Genomic DNA, 23,676 nt, shown 5'->3' on the forward strand with positions numbered 1-23,676 from the left:
TCAGTTTACCCATTTTCACCATCCCTTTCACTTGAAACATTTTAGGAACTTGAAAGCTTTACCATTTTTTTTCTGCCATTGTTTGCCTAAACGACCTGCTTTCCAATGGGAACAGACTGAAGGTTAAGGTTTGATGTCAAGTTTGACAAAATGTTCATACATCCACTCCCTTCATACATCAAGTCCCTAATCATTATTATATTTGTCTGGTGGTCAGAGTAACAGCAAATGTTTGTTGTTTGCTAGTTTTAATTTTGGATCAGCTCTCACTCCTAAAACAGTAAAGACATCCATGGTACGCACTATCATAGTTTATTATTATCAATATAACACACAGCACTAATAATCATATTAGCGGTCACATAATAAAAGCATAAAAACTCAAGGTAAGTGAGTCTCAAGCTGCTGCGGTGTTAAATGACCTGTGACCTGCTGCTTTTAACTGATAAAATACAGGTATAAGAGAGGTGTTGCTGCAGCAGGGGGAGAAACTGTGAGTTGAGCATCATCATGAATGCGTCTACAAGTTTGCGGGTGCGCCTGCCAGTGTTCTTGCTGGTGTCACAGGTTGTCATTATGACTCTTTATGCCGTATTTGTCACTTACGACGACAATGCCGACTCCAAACGGCAAAACAACGAGACCAACCCGATGGAGAACTCCATGTACCGCGACTATCCCTACTTTGCTGACGTGCAGGTGATGATCTTCGTCGGCTTCGGCTGCCTGCTGGCCTTCTTCAGATTCTACGGCTTCAGTGGAATGGTGTTCAACTTTCTCACTGCTACATTCTCCATCCAGTGGGCCATCCTGATGCAAGGCTTCTTCCAGTTTTACTACGATGGTAAAATTCACCTGGGGGTGGTCAACCTGCTGAATGCAGAGTTTGCATGTGCTGTGGTGCTCATATCTTACGGAGCCGTGATTGGGAAGACCAGTCCTATTCAGCTGCTGGTCATGGCTTTGCTGGAGGTCCCTGCCTTTGCCGTGACAGAGTGGGCTGTGTTGAAATACATTAGGATCCATGATGCAGGTGGCTCTATTCTCATTCACCTGTTTGCCTGCTACTTTGGCCTGGGCGTGACATTTGTGTTGTACCGTCCGAGCCTGAATAAGGGGCACGCCAAAGAGATCACCAGTTATAATTCTGACATCATCTGTTTGATTGGAACCCTGTTCCTGTGGGTGTTCTGGCCTTCATTCAACTCTGCTCTGACCTTGAAGGGTGACGATCAACACAGAGCAGTGCTCCACACTTTTATAGGTCTTTGCTCATCCACCATGACCGCCTTTGCCCTCTCTGCAATATTCAACAAGAATGGCAAGCTCACAATGGCTGATATTCAGAATGTGACTCTAGCAGGTGGTGTGACTGTTGGGGCTTCTGTTGACATGATGATTTCCCCTGTAGCTGCATATGCCCTGGGCATCATGGGCTGTACTGCCTGTTTCTTTGGATACAGGTACGTGACCCCATTCATGGCCCGGCGCATGAGGATCCAAGACCAGTGTGGGATTCACAACCTCCACGGGTTCACTGGCCTCATCTCATCCACAGCAGGGATCTGTGCCATCCTGCTGGCCACTGAAGAAACCTACGGGCCCAGCATGTACACCATCTTTACAGACTGTGCTCCACCTGAGGGAAGTGAAAAACTCCTGGAACTGCAGAAACTGATTCCCGGACTGAAGGCGGGCTTGGGTCGGACTGCGCGGGAACAGGCTCTCTACCAGGTGGCAGCTATCTTCATCACCATTGCAGCATCTACAGTAGGTGGGCTGCTCACTGGTTGGGTCATGAAGCTGCCCTTCATGGCATCCCCATCTGACAATGGCTGCTTTGATGACGAGGTTTTCTTTGACACGCCCTCTGACTTTGAAAGATTAGATGTGCCCCCATCACCTTCCATGAAAAACGGACAAATGAGCTCATTCCACACCGATAACTGAGCTCTCCCAAAAAAGGCAGCTGTTATGATTAATGTCATTTTAACTTTTTTTTTTTGAAAAAAGTATATTTTTCTGACTTGTTTGCTAGTGTTACAGACGTGTGATTGATTATTGTTTGAAAATGTAAAATATATTTGGTTGCTTAAGGGTTCAAACTGCTTTGTTTGTAAAACAGTTATTAAAAGAGAAGATATGTAATATATATATAATGTATGGCATTGTGACATTTTCATTCCATTTGAAATAAATGATTCAAAAATATATTGCTTCATTTTTGATTACTTTTTCCTTTTGAACATTTCCATCCTCTCACAGATTGAATAAATGAATTGTATGAAAAGCTGCTTATCAGTAAACACCATTTGACATGCACCATGCCCTGTGTTTGGCACATTATGTTACAGGGCTGTGCTCCACCCGTCACTATAATAATGAGAATAAGCATAAAGAAGAGCACAAAATAACTGTAAAAATACTTTTTGAAATTATCTGAATTAATCTCAATGATATCACAACACTCTTTAATGTCAAATCTAAAAGTGCGGAAAGACACAGGTGTACTCTGAAGCTCGAAAGCTTGGGTTCGTCCTATTTAATTACTTTTGAAAAGCAATATTAAATAATTTCCTTATATATCCTTACAAATATACTAAATAATTAGCACTAGACTATATGGAATGAAGAGTAAATTAAAAGTGAATCTTGTCTCCTTTAACTCAACATACCAATCAGCCACATGCCACAAAAGGGTTTAGTTAACTATAGCCAACAAGACTAAGAATCTGACCGAACACTTGACTGTACATGACTGTGTCAATAATTGGCGCTATTGATACCCTGATGTAGTAATACAGTATAAACTGCTGATAGCCATAGAGTTCAACATTAAGCATCTGAGTTATCACTGTCTCGTTACAATAAACAACTGCCTAACTTTTTTTCAGGCAAACTCTCTGGATGTCAAGGCAGAGCGAACTCTATTGTGTCTTATTCTTCAATTAGAAAGTTTGTTGATTTGTTTGTAAATTGGGCCAATTTAAATCTTCTTTTAATTCAAATTCAGCAAAGCCCCAAAGCCTTAACCAAGAGTTGTACCTTACTGAAATGAATATGTCTGTGTCCGTGTTTGCTGTGTCCTTATCATAGTATATAAAAGGTCCTTACACAAATACCAGATAACAGGTGTGATTTTGCCCTGTCAGGGTTGAAATACAGGTATATACCCATGTTATGAGCTGCAAAGGTTGGACAATTGTTCAAGACAACTGACCTTATCTAATCATGGACAGATGAAAAGCACAGTTCCTGCAGTATCCTTATTAATTGCTTTGTGTTAATAAATGATATTATGTAATGGAAAATGGATGTTTGACCTATGAGACCAATTGTACGGATCTGTACTTTGCAATGCACAGTGTTACAGCTTAGACATTTTAGAAGAAGTCCCCAAGCTACCACAGTTTTATAGTTTATTTCATAAATTATTTTGAATCCTAAATTTTAGTTTTATTGTTTTACATACTGTGTCAGATTACATTTTTTATTTTGATTACGTGATTTTATATCATTAAGAGCACAGCTGGAAGGGAGCCTGAGATTTATTATATTGCCACCAGCTACTTTATTGTAACTGGTGGCTAATTACAATACAATTACTTGAACTTTTCCTTCACTTTGATTGTATCTATATCTAATCAGATGGATAATAATTGATTACTATCAAGTGTGCCAAGTGTGATGAGAAAACCTGAAGCTTGAAATTACATTTTTTGGGGGGAAAACCACATTAGACACAGATTATCATTCAAAGAGCACATTTATATTATAAAACATTTACAGAAGAGATCTTTGATCATGCATGGGGATCAATACATCTTTTAATGTGTGATTTATATATAAATTTAATATATAGGGGAAGGTGGGGTGATTTGTGCATTTTGGAAGTTGCAAAACCCATTGTTTCTAGAAAACCGTGGAAGAAATTGGAAATGTGACCACATATTTAAGAAGAGCCATCCATTTGACTCATCCTGTAAAGAAGGGAGACACAAGGAATAAGATATAAGCACATTTAAGCTCAAAAAACTGTGTTTTGCCTTTCAAAGTAAAATTTCCATGATCAAGGTTTTTTGATTATTGTGTCTGAACAATTATAGACACGTTTGAAAACATTTGACACATGTTTTAGTGCTTTGGTATGCTACACTTTGAGTCTATATAATTAGCACAATGTCAACCCTAAATTGCTGCATCATGCCTATTATCCAAAATTCTGGGGATGGGGTGATTTGTGCGCAAGGGCCTGGGTGAGTTATAAGTAAGTAAGTAAGTAAAATGTATTTATAAAAGCACATTTATGACAGTTTGCACTGTCCAAAGTGCTGTACATAGTCTATTCAGTAGGTAAACAATGAAGGTAAAATAACAATAACCAAAATAAAAGACGTAAAGCCCATACATCCACATAAACACAGATAGTAGTGCAGAGGTAAGTAAGTAGTGCAGAGGTTAATGGGGAGGAAACACCAGGGTGTACATATGGGTTTTGAGCCTTGATTTAAAGGCAGAAATGTAGGGGGAATCACATTTGTCAGGTGGCAGTTGGTTCCACAAGCACGGAGCAACTAGTGCAAAGTACATTTCTGAGAGTTGTGCCAGTGGCATGGCTGTATACGCTGGTCACCAAAAGAAAGTGATTGTCTACAGTAGCTCAGAAGAGAGTGACATCTCAATTCCACTTAACGACACCACTGATGAGAGTTCAGATGGCCAGAAAGATGATGATGGTGACTTTGTCATTGTGACACAATGACGCACAAATCACCCCACGTAGTGGGGTGATTTGTGCGACAAGACAACTTTTTTTCCGAAAGCTATATTTCTTAAACAGTTTATTCCAGATCCAAAGTTTTTATTGCCAGGGATGCACAACATCCTGAAATATATGTACATATTTGAGTTGGAGACATAACTGTCAAGGCCTCACTTTAAAATCACTTTGAGTAAAAAGTTGCACAAATCACCCCACCTTCCCCTATATCAATATTTTTATATGGCCAACAGTTTAAAGATGTAGGAAATGAACAATCAAACATTTTGTTACAAACCATCAGTTACATTTCTTTAGATGAGGCAAAATAAGGCAAGTGTAAAATCTGAGTCTCACCTTAAGTGAGTAGAATTTGGTGATTGTGCATGAGAGGTTTGACCTGCTCTGCAGCACCTACACACAGAGTGGGCTGTGATATTTGATATTATGAACAAACAGCAAACAGTGCCATCGTGCGGCGGCAGGTCAAATTACACAAAGATAATTTATTGCATCTCAGCTTCGGCGCTAATGCTTCTCTCAGAGATGGTTGGCGTATTCCTCCCCGCTGCCTGCGGTGTGGACGGTCTTGGTGCGCTGAGTTTGCACAGAAGAGTACAGGTCAGACATGGTGGAGTGGGCGTCTGTGTTGCCTTCATCCTCCTTCTCGGACTCTAACAGAACCACATCAGAATACTGGATCTGTGGAGAGACGCAGCCAGACTGCTGCCTGGGAGCCTTCAGCGTCAGGTTGGCATAGCAGTCCTGCGTTTTGCAAAAAAAAAAAAATGAACATTGATGTTACATTTTCACACAACATTTCCCAGGGCAGGTTTATAGGGTGGTTTATTAGCAAATGTATTCAATATGATTCCATATGATCCTGTCCTGGTACTTCTGAACCATTTAAAAAATAGATTTTTTAACACTATTCATTTTCATTTTCATTTTCCTTTATTTATTCTCGAAAGATCAATTGAGGGTTACCCTCTTTTACAATGACGTCGAGACAATTACAGATACACAATATACAATGAGAATACACAACAAGCTTACAAAGAGACAACAACAATTAAAACATTCAGATCAATTGAATAAAACAGAACATAGCCTAAATAAAACAGTTACAATTGGAGTGGGGCTGATTAAAAATAATAACTTTAAATTGGTTAACAGTTATGAGTGTATTTATTTTAATTTGATGTTGTAGGCTGTTCCAGGAGTCAGGGGCACTGTGGCTAAAAGCAGTTTTACCAAGGTCAGACCGGGCGTATGGAACATATAACATGAGCATTTCAGTTGAGCGGGTATGATAAAGCCCATCTGAAATATGCAGCATTGTTGTCAAATAGAGTGGTCAGGGCTTTATATATAAAAATATGCCAATGTGCATCACGTCTCTCTTTAAGAGAAGACCACCCAACCTTTTCATATAAAAGACAATGGTGAGTGTCATAAGCATCTCCTGTAATGAACCTTAAGGCAGAGTGAAACCGTTGCATGTCCTTAATCCTCTAGTTTTTCTGTGAATGTGAGTGATGTGTGTGAACTCATAGCACATGAAGGGAATGATGTGGACCTGCAGGTAAGACCTCAATCTCTGTGAAAGGGTGTAAGAGAGACTACCTGTGAGTCAGAAAGAACTCTCTGTCGATCCCTCAGAGATGAAGAGCTGAGTGGCAAGGGTTGAGGATCAGGGAACAAAGTCATGCCTGTGGAAAACAATATCAGACAGTAAAGGGGACATAGATCTAGAAGTAGAAAGACAGGCACAATTGTACAAAGCACTTACTTGTCTGCATGTAGCTTATGTTTCCATATATAGGATTCTCTTCCATCTGCCTTTGGCCCCGTCTTAAAATGGACAAACAGAGAGGAAATGTGTTTTTTTTGTGTGTGTGTTTTTTGACAGTGTGTTATTAACTATTGAATGGGACTGTTACTCTGAGCAAATAATATATAAGCTGCAAACCTTCGTCTTATCCTGGTCTGACATTTCCCTTTTCCTGTGGCAGTATAATGAATAATACATTAACCATCAGATACAGGAAATGAATTGGGGTTTTTCACTATACTTCCTATAAAACAAAATAATGTACTTACCTGAGCAACATTTTGATACACAGCAGAAAATATTGCATAATAGTGAGAGGACCAGCAATGCGCTGATTACCCACAATAGCACCTGTAGACGGTATGGCATACATGAACTTTCCAGGTCTAAAAAAACAGAGACAGATAATTATATTTATTATGGATACTTTAAAATAATTAAAGGTCCCCTCAAGACATTTTTAACGCAGATGAAAACACCTCAAGACTTGTCAAACCGCTGACTTGAAAACACCTTAGAGGTGAAAGCTATTTTTCACACAGGAAAAATCAATTAGGAAATATATGACACCCACACAGTGTGGTGACAGGGCTAACCACCGCCAACATGGAGTTGAAATAAGAATTTCTTATTATGATTAATTGTGAAGGCGGGTTTATTTAAAGAGCACATTTTATTCACAAAGGCACTAGAAAGCATTACACACAAAGATCCTGCATAAGATAAAATAAAGACAAAACAACAATACTGTTACATTTGGAACAATGAGCCTGGTGTGGGTGAACAGTCAGTCAATATGCACTCATCAGTATTTTATACAAAAACAAATGTTGGTTAGTATTTGTTCCACGTGATGTTATTTAATCTACCCAAACTAAACTGGAAGTATTATCAACCTCAAAAGGCAAGAGTAGGCATTAAAAATAATAACTGAAATAAGCACAGCAGCGGTGCACTTAGCAAAGAAATGTACACCTTCACTTTCTTCAGTGGATCTGCTCAGTCATCAGCAGAAGATGTGGTTATACTGAGAGGCTTGCAGCCAGGAATGTACAATGTGATTGCACAGTGCAGCAGGTTTTTGTTGCAAGAATACATGCCCGACAAAGCACATTGGGTGCATTTCCTACATACGTCAAAACATTTTTGCAAAGCCCTAGTTTCAATCCAACGTTCTGTACATTCATGATATCATGAAAAACAATCAGCTGAAGGACTCTTAAAGCACCAAAGAGTGACGTGACCTCTTGTGTTTGTTACACACAGTCACTGGACAAATTGTTAATTGAAAAACATTGATTATAAAAGCTTTCGAGTAGTCTGATAGATCAATGAGAGCTGGTCATGTAACTTATCTTGAGTTAGCCCATTCTGTTAGCCACAGAGACCGTGGCGGCCTGTTGTGGCAAAAACAGCAACACCATGTTATAAAAAAATCCCCATTTTAGTCATTATGTACTCAATTTATTCACTTTCAAAACTATTATTAAATACATTTACAAATTATAATTTGTGCCTGTTATTTATCTGACAGTGCTAGCAAAAAAAGAGTATGGACAGAGAACTCTCCAATCTCCATATACGTTTGAAATTTACCATGGTACCTTACTTACTATACTCGTAATAAACAGCAATGTTTGTATCTGACAAGCACTAAGCTCCTTTTGGCAGTCAAAAGGGTAACTGCTGATTGCCCTGTACTATTTCATTAAACATCATGGCTATTGCAGTTGTTACACTTCATATCAAATTTGATTGCTGCCAAAAGTGTTGATTTGATGGTGTTTTCCTTCATCATGAATACTGAGCATGATGTCGTGCATTCCATTAAAACCTCACATCAACCCGTACATCAAGAACAACCATGTAACAACTCACAAGAGGACATTTCTTTGTCTTCATGACTTACCATATTGTCCAGTCCTATTGCTACTGTCTGCCATTGCAATGAAACTTGAACTGAACTCTGTCTCTCTTACTATGCTGTCAATGTGATAGACAGGACTACAGCACCTGTTGCATGTGTACGCCCGCACAGTGTGATGCTCTTCAAGAGACACTGTTAACACGCTACAGGATGTGTGCTTCTGCCGAAAACCACAAACCTTTTCAGACTAACAACAATATGAAGGAAACCAGTGGTGGAAACCTACTTTGACAAGATTAATTAATATTGGCACGGACTACAATCTTTCTTTAGATAATAAATGTTCACTTAAATAAACTTGAAAATCTGTGAAGTAGGCCTATCATTATATAACATTTGACATATATCATATAATATTAATTATTTGTCATGTTTCATGTCATATTTTGTCAATATCAGAATAGGATTAGCTGTATATTGTTATATAGGATAAGGTTAAGGAGCAAATTCCTTTTCAACCCTCAACATTCAGGTGAACAGGGTATTCATATATCAATAGAAAAGCATATTAACAGTCGGTCATCAGTCAACTGAATTGATTGACACATTTGCTTTTATCTTTGTGGCACCTTTACACCTGTAAAGTCAGCCGTGATCTGCTAGTGTTGATCTGTTTCACTTTTATCGGGATAACAATGCCATAAGAAAATAAATCAAACCTCTGTGTTACCTGCTATAACTGCAGCCTTTTGTATATTATATGGCTGCAGGCTGGAAAACACACAGTAAAGAATCTACAATAAAACTAATTATCTTGGATTTAAGTCTTGCCCTGGTTTTAATCATATTTGGATATAAGTATAATGTTCACATGGGCCACCGTTAAACCTTATTCAACTTGTTTTGTTGTTGCAATTTGACGGTCATTTGCTACTGTTTATCTATCTAAAGTTTTTACATATAAACTGTTCCTTTTTCTCATATTTGAGATATGTCAATTCCGTGAAATGGCGACTCATCCTCCAGTGGGTTCTTAGGTCTGTTTTAACACATCCCACCCACCAACATTTGAAGAGATGGATCTGGACAAGTCAGACGTCAGGATGTGTGAGCTTTCGAGGGAATTATCAAAGAAAACAGAGCGCAGACAAAAGTGTTATTAATATATTTGATGAGCTTGAAAAGCGGTCTGTAAATGATACAGCTCTGACAACTCTACTCTGAATAGTCAAAGATATGAATGGTTCTCAAAGGGGCAACACACAATCTCAAAGTGGAGGTCATTGATCACCACAGCAGACAAATCATACTCTCAGCTGATGTAACTATTGGTTGATGGATTGACCCAAATAACAAGCTTTAACTACCGTCTGTGCACCATTCGATTTTAACTTCTATATTGAGTTGTCTGCGGCTCCTTGCACAGTTAATCCTGCTGTTGTGTTCAGACAAGGCATATTTCCTCTTGAGATTTCAATATAGAGAAGGCTAAACCACAGCGCCACCTTGAGCTCTTCTGGTCTATCTACATACTTATTGGTCATATTTACATTAATTTAGAAGTACAATATCAACCGTGAATGCAGTATTCAGACTCCTATTACCCAGGGGGCAAAGTGATTTTATGGACATGGAGCGTTGTAAAAGGTTGTTCACCAAAAATTACATCTAGGACCTTCCACGATCACAACCTGGGTGGACAACCTGGTCAACTAGCTGCTGGAAAGATACAGCGGGCCGATAGAGCAAATCAGAACCACTGTGAATGGGGATGGGCTAATGGGGAATTTTTTGAATTTATAGATATCATTATGAAACTTTGCCAGTTGATTACTGACATTAAAACAACAACTTTTTGTATTACAGTATTTTCCAAAAATTTTAAATAAATATGAAAAATCATCAATATCTTACTAGTGATGCGTACATTTGCATATCTGCAAAGCCCCAAAATCTAGATGTTGGAAGAAAACAAAGTCAATTTGTTTTTAAATTTTGAAAACAAAACAAGTGTCCAACTGCCTGAAGCCTTTCCTAATCACAGTTCAAATTTCATCAATAACCCATAGAAAATGATTTTTTTACACAGTTACATTTCATGTGCCATGGACCAAAAGTGTCCTTTTGGAGTCTCCAGCTGGTATTTTAGGAAACGGCTAGACATTCCCTTGGAAAAAACTGTGTAAAAAATTCATTTTCTATGGGTTATTGATCAAATTTGAACTGTGATTATGAAAAGCTTCAAGCAGTTGGACACTTGTTTTGTTTTCAAAATTTAAAAACAAATTGACTCTGCTTTTGTCCCACATCTAGATTTTGTGGCTTTGCAGATATGCAAATGTACGCATCATTAGTAAGATATTGATGATTTTTCATATTTATTGAAACTTTTTGGAAAATACTGTAATACAAAAAAGTTTATGTTTTTTTGTAAGATATTTTTTGGGCATTTTTATGCTTTATTGATAGTGCAGAGAGACAGAGGTGAAATGGGGCAGAGAGGGGAGTGACATGCAGAGAACGACCGCGGGCGGGAATCGAACCCGGGTCTGCTGCTGGGCCCGGCCCGGGAGGGGGACACCTTACCAACTGAGCTAAAGGCACCCCCAAAAGATGATGTTTTAATGTCAGTAATCAACTTGCAAAGTTTCATAATGATATCTATAAGTTTGGAAAATATTAGCCCATCCCCATTCACCCGCATTCACTTAAACAGTGGTTCTGATTTGCTCGGCCCGCTGTAGCTTTCCAGCAGCTAGTTGAGCAGGTTGTCCACCCAGGTTGGGATCCTGGAAGGTCCTGGATATCATTTCTGGTGAACAACCTTTTACAACGCTCCATGTCTGTTTGTTTTTGCCCCCTAGGTATATAGTATTTTATTACATTACTGATGTACAATTATTTAAAACACATATTAATTCAAATTCTGTAGCTATTCAAGAGAGAGTTACATTTTAAATAATGTGCAGCTGGGAAGTTAATTCTGCAGCAACACGTCATTGTTCAAATATTTGTACAGTCTTAATCTGCAAGTAAATACATTATTGGAGCCTACAATATGAATTGTGAAGGTTGTAGCCTGCACTAAAATGGTTGTACACAAGGATTCACCATATGAACACCGTGTGATATAAGGAGACAAGCTTCAAGATTAAAAAAGACAACATAATAAAAAGAGCAAAATGAAGACAACAAAAACATGATTGTCAATATAAACAGGCAGCTTGTTTTCATTATTGAAAGAGATTCTCCTCCTGTGTCATGTAAATAAACTATTAAAAAAATTTTGGATTTGTCAATCTGAGTTTATGAAAATGAACTTTGCAGAGGTATAGGCCTAGTTCTCAATGGACAGAAATGTTACAAACAAATGATGATCTTATAGAGGATGCCACATTGCTGTGTAGAGTAAACTAGTGCTTACATACATAAAGGGGTTCAAATAAGTGTAACCTAAAACAAGTAGGCCACAGCAGGAGCCTAAATAGCAACAGGCAGGCCTACACATAAACAGTTGTTATATTATAGCACATTTTTACAGAACACTAAAGGGGACAATTTTACAGTAAAGTATTTTTACTTTTGATACTTAAGGCCTGGTTAATTTTACTGATTATAAATAGATAGCCTATTTTTACTAGGCCTTTACGTAGCCTAGGCCTACTCTATTTTAGTTTAAGTAAATTATCTGTATGCTTTTGTTTGCAAAAGTTAAGTCTCTTAACTCATTTTCTCCCCATTGTATAAGGACTAATAAACCTGTGAACGTGTTACCTCGACGCACGGGTGCATTGTGTTGTCCACAGTTGTCTGACGCTTCTTCTTACGCCCAGGAGGGCGGGTCTATCGCTCTCTGACCCCGCCCCGTGCTCCGCCGCTGCTCTCTCCTCTCCTGAACGCTGATGTGTTACTAACTTCAGCTTCCAGCTCTTGACGAAAATGTTCAATTTCGGGTCCAAATTGCTGCTGGTTTTCCTCCTGGCCTTTCCATGTGGGTTAATATCCATCGGTAAGACATAATTCGCATGTCGTTTGTATTCTTTGTTTCACTTCGGCTGCAGTTTAAAAAGTTACCAGACAAACCGACGTATTGACGTGGCACAGTCACTCACACAGCTGCACACAGAGCAGCTTTACGGCTTGAAGGCGCCGCTAGGCTAACGTCAACATATGGACCTTTTTATCCTTCATTTTTATATTTCATAGAGTTGTAGCCTAGCTTATCTCTTCTTCTGTGATATGATTGAAAATGAGCGTCGCCCGCCAGCTGCCGCCTTTGAAGTGTAAACTAATAACCCCCAAACTTTAAATGTGAAGCTAAACGTCACTAAAGTTTGCTCCAGATGTGGTTTTAGACAGAAATAGGTCGCTGTGCATGCAGCAACAGCTAAAGGCTGCTGGGACACGTCACCACAGATAAGACGGTAACTCGTGTTTGTGTTTGTGGGCTACTTTTCTCCCCCTCCAGGTAACATGCATTGGAATGCCTGTATTTGTTCGTTCTGCCTTTTTTCATTTTAAACTGGCAACCCAAGTGGCCAGTTTGTCTGCATACAGTATGAACCTATCATAAGGCATAGGCCTACAGGGACATACCTGGCAACAATGAAAACGTACATTGTAACCAATTAGGCTACAATGTGTACAAATGAATGTAAACGCCTCTACAGGGTAAATCCAGCTAAAACATCGCATTAAAATAGTTTATTGATTGGTTATTCATCGTCTTGTTGCATTAAGTATTGGCTGAATTAATTATGGTGTTTAGCCTATAAGCCTACTATTCAAATTCTAACACCAATAGCCTACATATTTTTTACAGCTACAATGCCTTTTCTTTTTTCTTAAAAAAACGTTAGGGCCAGCTGATCATGAGGATACCCATCAATATTTTTTAACAAATACATAGATATATTGACATATATTGATGAACTGAGATGCACAGGGATGACTGTTGGCATTTACAGAAGATATATATATATAGCCTATACAGAGGTTCAGTGGCATTGATTTGATGACCAAATTCAGGAGACCATTATCGATTTTACTCAACAGTCGAATATTGATGTTGTCCGAAAACACATATTATATCATTTTTATAACCTAAGATATAAACTTTGAATGAAACTTTAACTATACTATATACTATACTATATATCACCTAACCTCTCATGGTGATATAGGCCTATTACAACACATCACTCACACATGTCTTCTTCTTGTGCCCCCCCCCCTCCCCCAGGCCTGGTCTCTGCAGACTCCGACTCTGCCGAGGACATTGTTGAAGACGCGGATGCTGCTGTAGACGAGGAGGAGGAAGATGATGAGGAAGAGGTGCTCGTTGAGGAAGATCAGATGCAACAAACGGTTTGTATATTTTAGGGGTGGGCCAGGATGATATTCTGACGGTATGATAACCTTAAGCAAAAAGACCACAGTTTCAAGATATCACACATGGTTATTGTTTTACAACTCCACAATGTGTTATTTGAAATGTCTGGGTAAAAAAAAATAACAATTTTTGGCTCAATAGAAACTTTTTATTTGTAAACCAAATATAAAATAGTCAGAACATTAAAAGATGTGTATGATCACATAGCACAATACAATTTATAATGGAATTCGGTATACCTTGTAATCGGTAATTACCTAGTAGCCTATGTTTTAACTACAAGGACAAAACTGGGGGGGGGGGGGACAGATTCACAAGCCATCAGATGATCATATTATAATGTCATGTTGTGTTTTATCCTTAGGAAGGAGAAGCAGATGACGAAGACTCTGACGAAGCAGCGGATAAGTCGTTAACGTCTCACCCTGATGCCGACACAACCATCGTCTTCGTGACAGGAGAAGGTCAGTGTCATTCAGTGAGGTTTCCTCAGTGTTTTGATCTGTTCAAGGAAGAACTGAATGTATTGAAGATTGAGGCAATAAGTGAAGACATCGTATTAAAATGCTTTTGTTTCATGGGGAACCAAATCAGACTATTCTGTGTTTTTTTTTTTAACTACTCCGGCTTACAACTCATACTTCATATGCGCTGTCTATCTTTTTTTTTAATGTTCCTGTTAATTAATTATTTCGTCTTTCTAATACATTTTACAGAGTTTCCTGCCAATGAAATTGTGAGGTTCCTGGTGGGTTTCACCAACAAGGGAAGCCAGGACTTCACGGTTCAGTCGCTGGAGGCCTCCTTCCGTTATCCCCAAGACTTCCAGTTCTTCATCCAGAACGTAGGTTCCATCTAAAATAGTTCATTTTTACATACGGATTCATCAACTGTATGTGTACGTTTTTTATTTGCAAAGAAACAAGATGGGACCAGTTTTTAGCTGTCCGTCCACTTAACACAATAAATACTAAAGTAATAGCCATGTCATGGTTTAATAGCTCTGTGTTTTTATTGTAGTTCACAGCCCTGCCTCTGAACACTGTGGTGCAGCCCCAGGCCCAGGCCTCCTTCGAGTACTCCTTCATCCCAGCTCAGCCTATGGCAGGTCGTCCATTCGGTCTTGTCATCCTCCTCAGCTATCTTGACTCTGAGGTAAATTAAATAAAGTTATTTACACATAGAAAATAAAGTGTAGTTGATGCTTTCATGTTGAGCTTTGAGGAAAAAAGAGAGGTAGTGGTATGATGTTAGAAGTTGACAGTCCAGATGCTCCACATCATGTCATGGTAACATTATGATTGTGTTGAAGAGTAAAACATACTGGTTCATTTGTTTCTTCTTCTCCAGGGCAGTGTGTTCCAGACAGCCATTTACAACCAGACTGTCACCATCATTGAGAAGGAAGAGGGAATAGACGGAGAAACGTAAGGCCTTCCTCCTCTGGGTATATGTTATATCCTATCATGTACATTATGGTAAATAGAGATAAAGCTGTTGATATTTTATATTATTCAACTGATCAAAAAAATGGAAAGAAGACCTCCCTATTTATTTGCCATGTCCCTTAAGGCTACACCCAGCTATGTGATGCTTCACAATAGCAGCTTTTCCTAGATGAAGAACCTGTTAAACGAGGTGTGAAATTGACGCAAGGAGATGAGTTGTCAGAATTGTGCTTCTGATGCAAGATACAGAAACAGTCACCAGTTATGCAAAAAGAGTTTGTCCCCATTCTAAAATCTCTAAACGGATAGGAAAATGTTGCAGTTACAATTCACTTGAGGGTCACCTTAGTTTAGGGCACAAAGGTTGCAGTTAACGTTAAACTGGTCCTAATGCAAACAATATGCACACAGTTTCTGTTGAAAAGAGCTATTTGCTTGAATTGGGCTCCTTTTGATGGCTTATACATTTAAATAGAGGGGAGGTCATAAGTGTTTCCACACCACCATCAACTTCAACTAGCTTGATTTCTACAGATAATTAAATAAATTGAATTACAAAAAAGCTCTTGGAACGTAGATGGCTACTAATTGTGACAAATAGGAACCGTGAAAGTCTTTTATTGATTTCTGTTCACAGATTAAAGAAAGAATTGTGTGTTTTATTTCTGCAGGATGTTCCTGTACATCTTCCTGGTTGGACTGGTGGCCCTGATGGTCTTTGGTGTCTACCAAGTCCTCGAGACGAGGACGGTATGTGGTTTCTATTAGCTGTTGTATTTTTCACGTTAGGATAACTGTTTGCTCTACGTTTCTTCTATGGGATAAGTAAAAATATTCAGTTTTACTGATACAAACGTGACAAAAAAAGTGTGTACTACCTTTTTAAATAACTTCTCCTTAAGCAAGCATGGACTGATATTGAAGCAGGCTTGTAGATACAATGGTTTGAAAATTGAACAATTGGACTTTCAACATTTTGTTTTCCAGAAAAAGAGACTGGCAGTGAAAATCGAGCGAGGCACCGGTGGAATAAAGGATGTGGACATCAGCTGGATTCCTCAGGAGACTCTCAATGTCATGAGTATGTTTATCTCCATAACAATAATAATCCACTTAAAAGCTGTTTGAGAGAATGAACCACAAACACAAATATCTGATCTTTGCATCGTGTGTCTTACAGACAAGGCTTCCCCTAAAGCATCTCCACGGAAACGAACCATCAGGGCAGCTGGAGCAGATCAATAAAACTCTCCATTTCCATCCATCATCTTATAATGTCCATCAGGCTTTCAAAGCTCATTTCCTCGCCATGATATCCCGTTTGCCTTTTACTATGGACCAACATGTCTGGAATAAGCAGTGTGTTTTAAGGTGTTTGTATGGATCTGAGCCTGCTGGCCTGCTGCTGTCCTGACCGGAAAGCATGTTGACAGGACTGAACTACAGTTCATTTTGAAAGGGACCTTTTTTATCAGTATGTATGTGTGAGTGTGTGTGTCAAGCCAATAAGTCATTAATATTTGTATGGGAAAGCAAAGTTAATGTGGTTAAAACGGCATCCCTAAAGTAAGCAGATACATCAACTCTCATGTCATGATAAGTTTCATTGTTGTTTGACCCTTCATATTTCCCTCGTTGAATTAGAAGAATCCCCCGTCTCTCCATCATTTGCCTTATCTGCAAAGTATGTATGGTGCCCTGCAAAGACATCATGTTAAGACAGGATAGATACAGTTGGTTAAAAACATGCTTTAAACATCCAGTCAAACATGGCCAAAGGCTTCTAGGCAATGACAGCTGCAATAACAACACACATTTAAAACGTGATCTGTGAAAGTTCCTCCAGGTTCATTTCCATGTTTTGTTATGGGGGTTTTACCTCCCTGTTGTTAAAGGCTCCTTGGACCAACACTTTACCATGTGCCAACAATCTTTCAGATTGCATGACTATTACTTGGTGGTAAGAAAATAATTAAATAAAAGGATGACCAAGATGTATTTTGTATTCAGTTGCTCTGTACTTACTACTTATCATAATAGTGTTATCTGGATTGTTTTCCGCAGTCATGTATTGGCAAACCGACAGTAAAATGAAAATAATTTGCTCAACAAAATGATAATTGGAAAACCCGAGGTCATCTTGTTTTGTCCAATGGTCAGGTCAGGTGTTAATGTACATTAAGGCAGTGAAAAGGAGATGATTATCACATTTGATCCACTTGAATCATCAAATTTCCTGCATGTTTGCTTTTAAAATTTCTTCAAAAATGAATGACTTATCAAAAACGTTGGTACAATAAAATGATAAATACTAATCGTAGGTTTATCAATTAATTGACACATTTTTTCTGCTCTTCTGTTTTGAGCAGGAGAGGTTCCAAATCATTTCCCTTAAAACAGTCTGGAAATAACTATGGACTTTATCAAAAACTAACAAAGAACGAAATTGAAAAGGATCATGTTTGATACATTTCAATGATTTTATTTTAAATAAGTGCTAATGTAACAGAGTCTTCCAGTCTGAACACAGTAGCTGCTCATACTTAAATGTGCAGTTTATCCATAAACAAACAAACATGGATGATGATTAAATATTTACTTATATGCACTTATTATTTCAAGACAATTCATCTGAAAACCAATCTGCTTTTAATATAGAGCCAGAAATATAACTGAATGCATAATAAGTAAGATGATGAATGGTTTGCAAAAGAAAAATATATATATATAGCTTTTAAGATGATATAAATAGGACTAACTGATTTGTAAACTTTATTGCACTCTTCTATTTATCATTTTCCTGCATGGGTTTCTTTGCGCACATATAAAGATTTATCAAATGTATTTTTCCCTATGCAACATTTCCTTTTTCCTTAGACTAGTATGACATAGGCAAGCAACGTTTAAACACAACACAAGGAAACAATAACAGTAGGCTACAACAGTCTCTGAACGAATTGTCTCTATTTACCAATAGCACCAAAGTACAAAGTTATTCCCAGGAAATAATTTGTGATATAACTGTAAACTGAACAACATTTCTAACTTTCTAACTCTCAAGCATCCATATCTTTGCTCTGCGTCGTGAACAGGATTGTATCACATTTAATCATTGAAGCGCTTCTGCACAGACATAACAGTAAAGATTAAAATCTATAAAGAAAGATAAAAGTCATGAACACGAGATCCCGGGAGAGTCCTGTCTGCGTTGTGGGAGGGATGGGTAGGGGAAGAGAGGAGAGGAGAGGGGAGCTGTCCGGTGCTGAGGGGGGAAGATGAGCTCAGCGCGCGCCGGGGGGCAGGTAACGTCACCAGTCGACCGGAGCAGGGAAAGACTGAACACACACTCCCACCAAGTGTTTTTTTTATTTTTTTATATCGCCTCTTAATCTCTGATACGCACCGGCAAACATTAATAATGGCCAGCTAATCAGATAATCAGCTCCGTGGGACTCAACACCGCTTTTCGTTCTGATTCACTAGTGCCTCGGCAGCATCCCGCGCCCTCCGCTTGGCTTGAAATGGGATGATATGGGATTTTTCATGTCGACGAAGATCGGAGGGATTCTTGCATTTGCCTTGGGTAAGACATCTCAAGCTCGTCCGCCCTACGTTTCTTTCTTTTTTTCTTATCTTTTTTTAATCTTCCTGCATCCTAAATAGGCTATTACTGCTGGGATTGTGATCTTTATATAGCTTCATCAGTGTTGCATGATGGTTATCAGGAGACCTGTGCCGTGGCTACGGGCTTGTAGTACACCCATCGACGGTAGAGATAGTGTGCAAGCTTCTGGTCATGAAACAGTCAAAAATAATCCCCCACAAATTGATTTATTTTGCCTTAAATTAAATGTTTACTCTTATTTATTGCCTCACCTGTGCTTATATGGGGTTGTCCCCTCACAGAATGATTTATTATTGAAATGTATTAACAGATAAATTGCCAGTAGCTCTGAACAGAGCACATCACCCCCCATGTGGAAGGAAGGATTGTATGGGCTGCAGTAGTCCAGACTATTCTCTGTGTTACAATCTGCTTCACAGCCTACTGAGATCTGTTTAAAGTGAGGTTGAGATGACAGGAGGAGTGCAACATCTGTATATACAGTATATGTAAAAGAGTACTAATCAATTAAATGTATTCATGAAACTAGAAAATCAAACAGAAGCTAAATGAAATGGGTTTTATTTTGTGAAGAAGTTGCCGGTTCATAAGCAGCGTTTGAAAATGTTACTGGAAGCAAGGAGATGGTAGAGAGCAAGGAAGCAGAATGAAAATGTTTACTATGTAGCTAATACTAATGAATGAATACAATTACAATCCTTTTGCTTTTGCACTTGTCAGGAGCATGGTAGTGTTGCAGATTCAAACTTGTTCAATAATAAAGACAATAGTTCAGGGAAGGCTCAAACATCCCAGGTTTATAAAGTCTGGTCAAATAAGCAGTGGACTGTGTGTCTGTTTTGGCAGTATCCCTCTCCCTGGCCGTGTCAGAGGATGTGAAGTGTGAGAACATTTACAAAGACTTTTCTGACTGTGTCCTGGAGCTGGGAGACAGCATGGACAACTACCAGGAGAACGTGACAAGTGAGACGGGAGTGGCAGCCGTTTGCAGGTAAGAGCAGCATTGCCCTGTGTGTGTGTGTGTGTGTGTGTGTGTGTGTGTGTGTGTGTGTGTGTGTGTGTGTGTGTGTGTGTGTGTGTGTGTGTGTGTGTGTGTGTGTGTGTGTGTGTGTGTGTGTGTGTGTGTGTGTGTGTGTGTGTGTGTGTGTGTGTGTGTGGAGCATCCACCTCCACTGATTTTAACTAGAGAAGGATAGAGAAAAGACAACCACCTGTATTGGACTAAAACATATCAGTAAAAAACACTAATCCGCAGCACTGTGCCCAAAGGCATATTTCAATTGAGCTTGTATGAAATAGTGAATGATGTTATGGTATGGATGTTATCTCGTGACAAGATGCTGAAGAGAAAAAGGGGCAGATGCCATAATCTCAGAAGAGAATAGAGAAATGAATGGTGCCGAGACACTGAGCCAGTATACTAAATAATTTATGACTTTGCTGCAGCAGTAATGAAATTCCAGGGATGCCTTTTTGTCATTGTTACTGCACGCACTCTACAACCCGGGAAAATCTAGTGAAGACACAAGATTTACACATAGGCCTTCTGTCAGAAAAGAAATTGCCCACTTGCAATATCATCTGTGATATTGTTTCACTCTTGGATGCAGTTGCCATGGTAATTAAAGCTCAGTTTGACATAGCCAGCCGAGCCATCTGAGTGATACATCGCTGACGAGTAAATTAATCCACGACAGCGAGCCTGCCAGTCTGCGTGCAGTTAGCAAATGGCTGATGATCAATCTGATGATCCTTTGTTTGCCACAGCCACTGGGAAGCGTTCCACACGTGTGCCCTCACCGCACTGTCCGACTGTCAGGAAGAAGTCAGCTCCATCTGGGAGACTCTCAGGCAGGACTCCAGGAAGATACGCTTCCAGGGAAGTCTGTTTGACCTGTGCAGCCCCAGCTCCTCGCCCGGCATGAGTTCACCGCTCCTCGCCCTCGCCCTCACCCTGCCACTGACAGGCCTGCTGATCATAACCGGGCCAAACTGGTCCTCTGTATAAATTGATGTGGATGGTGAGAAGGGGATGGGAGGGCTGAGGATGGCTTCACATTCCCTCTGAGTTCAAACTTAAAGCCAAGGATTTAATGGGGTGGGTGGTGGGCGGGTGTGGGGTTTACATACAGTAGATCCACGGGGGGTTTGTGGCGAGCCAATCAATATCCGCTGTGATGAATAATGTTTGAACATCTTCTAAAACACTTTAGCTTGATCCTCCCTTATGCCTAGAAACTGAACGATTGGTTGAGAAAAATGACATTTCTGCCAACTTATCATCACAGGCAGGCTAAAGCAAACACCGCAAGTAGAGTCTGGTCAGAGCCGTCTACAGTCAGGCACCTGTGGCTCTGGGTTACCGACATACAGGGAGTGGACTCAAAGCCATGAACACCCGTGCAATTTAAGGCAAAGCTATGAAAATGTACGGACAATATCAATTCTTAGGTCGTTTTAAAAGCAGTAAGGTTGCTTGTGGAGGTGTACTGGTTCCCATTATATTCTAAGACGGCAAGGTGTTCATGATTTTTTCGTCCACTCCCTGTAACAGACTACTGCAGGAAAACGTATACTGTAGACTTTGGGAGTTAGCTGAGAAGATATATACCATTGTCATGTCTGTATGCCAAATATGAAGATACTGCCAGCAGCCAGTTAGCTTAGCTCTGCACAATGCTCCTATTGCTGCTCCCTGCCAAGAAATTGTTCCGCCGGCATAACGCCCCATAAAAAACACAACTTGTAGTTTTCACACTGTTGTTCACAAATAAAATATGAAATGTTTAATAATTAGCTGTTGAGGTGCTGTTGGATGGATACCGTTTTCTTTGGACAGAGTTAGGGTAGCCTACCACTGTTTACTTGACTGTTTAGCGAATATACATTAGAGAGGTATCGATTGTCACATCTATATTATACCGAATTTATATATCGTGAAAAAGTCAAACCACTTCTTTAAATTAAGAGCTATAGTGTAGGTTGGATGCCAAAACACAAGTTCCCAGTGATTTAAAAAAAATACTGTACAGCCAAGCCATGGTGATGCCAGCTATCGCTTTGCAAAGAAAACAATTAGTCTGTTTAAAAGCGCAGTAAATGTTTGTGTAAGTGACAATCAAGCCACTCCACCCCTCCACCACCAACACTTCGACCTGCTGAGGTTGAGGTTGATGTTGCACAGCTGCTATAAAGACACCAAAAACAGACATCTGACATGGCATCACACGTTCAGTTTCCCCCCTCCCCCCTTTGTGTACAAATTGTACAAAAATGATTGTTCAGTGTTTTTTTTTTTTTACTCATTTCTGTTCCATCATGTGTGAAAGCGGTCACTCGCAATTAACACGATACAACAATTCCAGTACTTTACTGTAAAGAACTCTTTAGTACGCCTACCACATAAACACAGGGGTGGACCCTACTCATAGATCAGATTTTCAAAACTGGGAGATAAATCAGTAGCATCTTTTGGTATAATATTATTTCAATTAAAGATCAACCCAATAATGCAATCACATTAATATGATGTCAAACACAGAATGCAAACTGTGATGCTCCATGCACCTGTTTCATGATTTTGATTCAAGATCATTTTGTGAAACTCTGACTTGATTTGACAGAAAGGTACGACTGCAGTTATCCTCAATCCACATAAATAAACCAATGGGTGCTACTGTTGGCATAATCCCAGCTCATGTGACCCATTTCGCCCAATAAACCATGTGAGATATCACTCATTGTAGTGGTGGTTTCAATCACTTCAGAATTAGTATCTAGGTTCATCACCTTCACAAATTCAGAGCTGCTGCAATACAGAGCAAATTAAAAATCAATGAGCAATAGCATCGATTTGTTTTGTCTGTTTTTGTTTTTCTAAGCCTGTCACCATTCCTCTAATACTGAAGGTCCCAACAGGCAAGTCATAACATGGAAGATTTCTGTGGTCCTGAATACTTTCCCTCATCTCCTTTATCACTAATGCATGACAGTTTTAGTGACAAGTGCTCCAGAATAAGTCTGTTGATTTATACCTTGGACAAAGTGTACAGTGGTATCTGTGCATGAAGTTAGGCTAGCTCCTCAGTGTAATCTTACAGCATCTTACCTCCATTGGCATGTTGGTTCTATAGTGGTTCCTTATTTATTTCAGGTTTTTACGTCATCCATTGTGTGTCTGGTGATGATATTACAAATATGTCCTCAAAGCATGAGCAATATGTACGGTCACTTCTCTTATCCCTTCATATGCGGTGGAAGAAAGCATGAAAATCATTGTGACATCACAAGCATTACACCACAATAAATCCACCCTGATGACAGTTTAAACATGGAGAGAACTTCTGAATGTAGAAACAAGTTCAGTATCCATGCTTTTTTTTCAGTTACCTTATTGAAAAGCACACTATTTACAAGACTGTATAAAGCAATATATGGCAAAGTAATGTGTTTGTAATAATAAAGCACCCTGTTTAAAACAAACTGTGTGTGTGTGTGTGTGTGTGTGTGTGTGTGTGTGTGTGTGTGTGTGTGTGTGTGTGTGTGTGTGTGTGTGTGTGTGTGTGCGCGCACATCACATTCTGCAGAACAATGGACATCAAAGATCTAAAAACACTGGGTGGGAAAATAGTGGAGCATTTTATCAATGTGGGACGTCGTCATGTTGTACTATTCACTTACTACAGAGTTTGTTTTTAGCTCCCTCCCCCCTGAAGCAAAAGTGTTGGTTAATGAGGATCACAACCAGCATT

The 23,676-nt window shown here is 39.3% G+C and overlaps 4 protein-coding genes across 4 annotated transcripts; 3 read left to right on the forward strand and 1 right to left on the reverse strand.

The window, feature by feature from the left end:
• Positions 1-510: 510 nt before the first annotated feature.
• On the forward strand, positions 511-1,950 carry LOC307249774 (ammonium transporter Rh type B-like; the record flags this gene model as incomplete). Its single annotated transcript, XM_080026626.1, has 1 exon — positions 511-1,950. The coding sequence occupies one exon, from the start codon at positions 511-513 to the stop codon at positions 1,948-1,950; it is 1,440 nt and encodes a 479-aa protein (XP_079882752.1).
• Positions 1,951-4,916: 2,966 nt separating this feature from the next.
• LOC307249872 (uncharacterized protein) lies at positions 4,917-8,583 on the reverse strand. The gene is made up of 6 exons (XM_080026761.1): positions 8,503-8,583; positions 6,863-6,979; positions 6,732-6,765; positions 6,552-6,613; positions 6,386-6,471; positions 4,917-5,524 (listed from the first exon to the last, which is right to left on the reverse strand). The coding sequence occupies exons 1-6, from the start codon at positions 8,534-8,536 to the stop codon at positions 5,300-5,302; spliced, it is 558 nt and encodes a 185-aa protein (XP_079882887.1). The 5' UTR covers positions 8,537-8,583; the 3' UTR covers positions 4,917-5,299.
• A 3,743-nt stretch (positions 8,584-12,326) lies between these two features.
• LOC307249042 (translocon-associated protein subunit alpha-like) lies at positions 12,327-17,517 on the forward strand. The gene is made up of 9 exons (XM_080025642.1): positions 12,327-12,469; positions 13,703-13,827; positions 14,217-14,316; positions 14,569-14,696; positions 14,873-15,007; positions 15,203-15,279; positions 15,972-16,050; positions 16,288-16,381; positions 16,481-17,517. Exons 1-9 carry the CDS (start codon positions 12,400-12,402, stop codon positions 16,543-16,545), a joined length of 873 nt encoding a protein of 290 aa, XP_079881768.1. The 5' UTR covers positions 12,327-12,399; the 3' UTR covers positions 16,546-17,517.
• Positions 17,518-18,831: 1,314 nt separating this feature from the next.
• LOC307249970 (neuritin-like) lies at positions 18,832-20,933 on the forward strand (the record flags this gene model as incomplete). Its single annotated transcript, XM_080026880.1, has 3 exons — positions 18,832-18,883; positions 19,772-19,916; positions 20,693-20,933. 3 exons carry the CDS (start codon positions 18,832-18,834, stop codon positions 20,931-20,933), a joined length of 438 nt encoding a protein of 145 aa, XP_079883006.1.
• Positions 20,934-23,676: the final 2,743 nt, after the last annotated feature.

The sequence above is a fragment of the Ammodytes marinus genome, assembly GCF_949987685.1.
Source record: "Ammodytes marinus genome assembly, chromosome: 4".
NCBI lineage: Eukaryota > Metazoa > Chordata > Actinopteri > Uranoscopiformes > Ammodytidae > Ammodytes > Ammodytes marinus.

What these genes read in the sequence shown, in the direction of transcription:
- LOC307249042 (XM_080025642.1), top strand. Translation starts at nt 12,400, where the DNA reads ATGTTCAATTTCGGGTCCAAATTGCTGCTGGTTTTCCTCCTGGCCTTT. An exon ending in TCAGCTATCTTGACTCTGAG is followed by an intron (nt 15,008 to 15,202) that starts GTAAATTAAATA and finishes CTTCTTCTCCAG; the next exon opens with GGCAGTGTGTTCCAGACAGC. An exon ending in GGAGACTCTCAATGTCATGA is followed by an intron (nt 16,382 to 16,480) that starts GTATGTTTATCT and finishes TGTGTCTTACAG; the next exon opens with ACAAGGCTTCCCCTAAAGCA.
- LOC307249872 (XM_080026761.1), bottom strand. Translation starts at nt 8,536, where the DNA reads ATGGCAGACAGTAGCAATAGGACTGGACAATATG. An exon ending in CAATAGGACTGGACAATATG is followed by an intron (nt 6,980 to 8,502) that starts GTAAGTCATGAA and finishes CTGTTTTTTTAG; the next exon opens with ACCTGGAAAGTTCATGTATG. An exon ending in GAGTTCTTTCTGACTCACAG is followed by an intron (nt 5,525 to 6,385) that starts GTAGTCTCTCTT and finishes TGCAAAACGCAG; the next exon opens with GACTGCTATGCCAACCTGAC.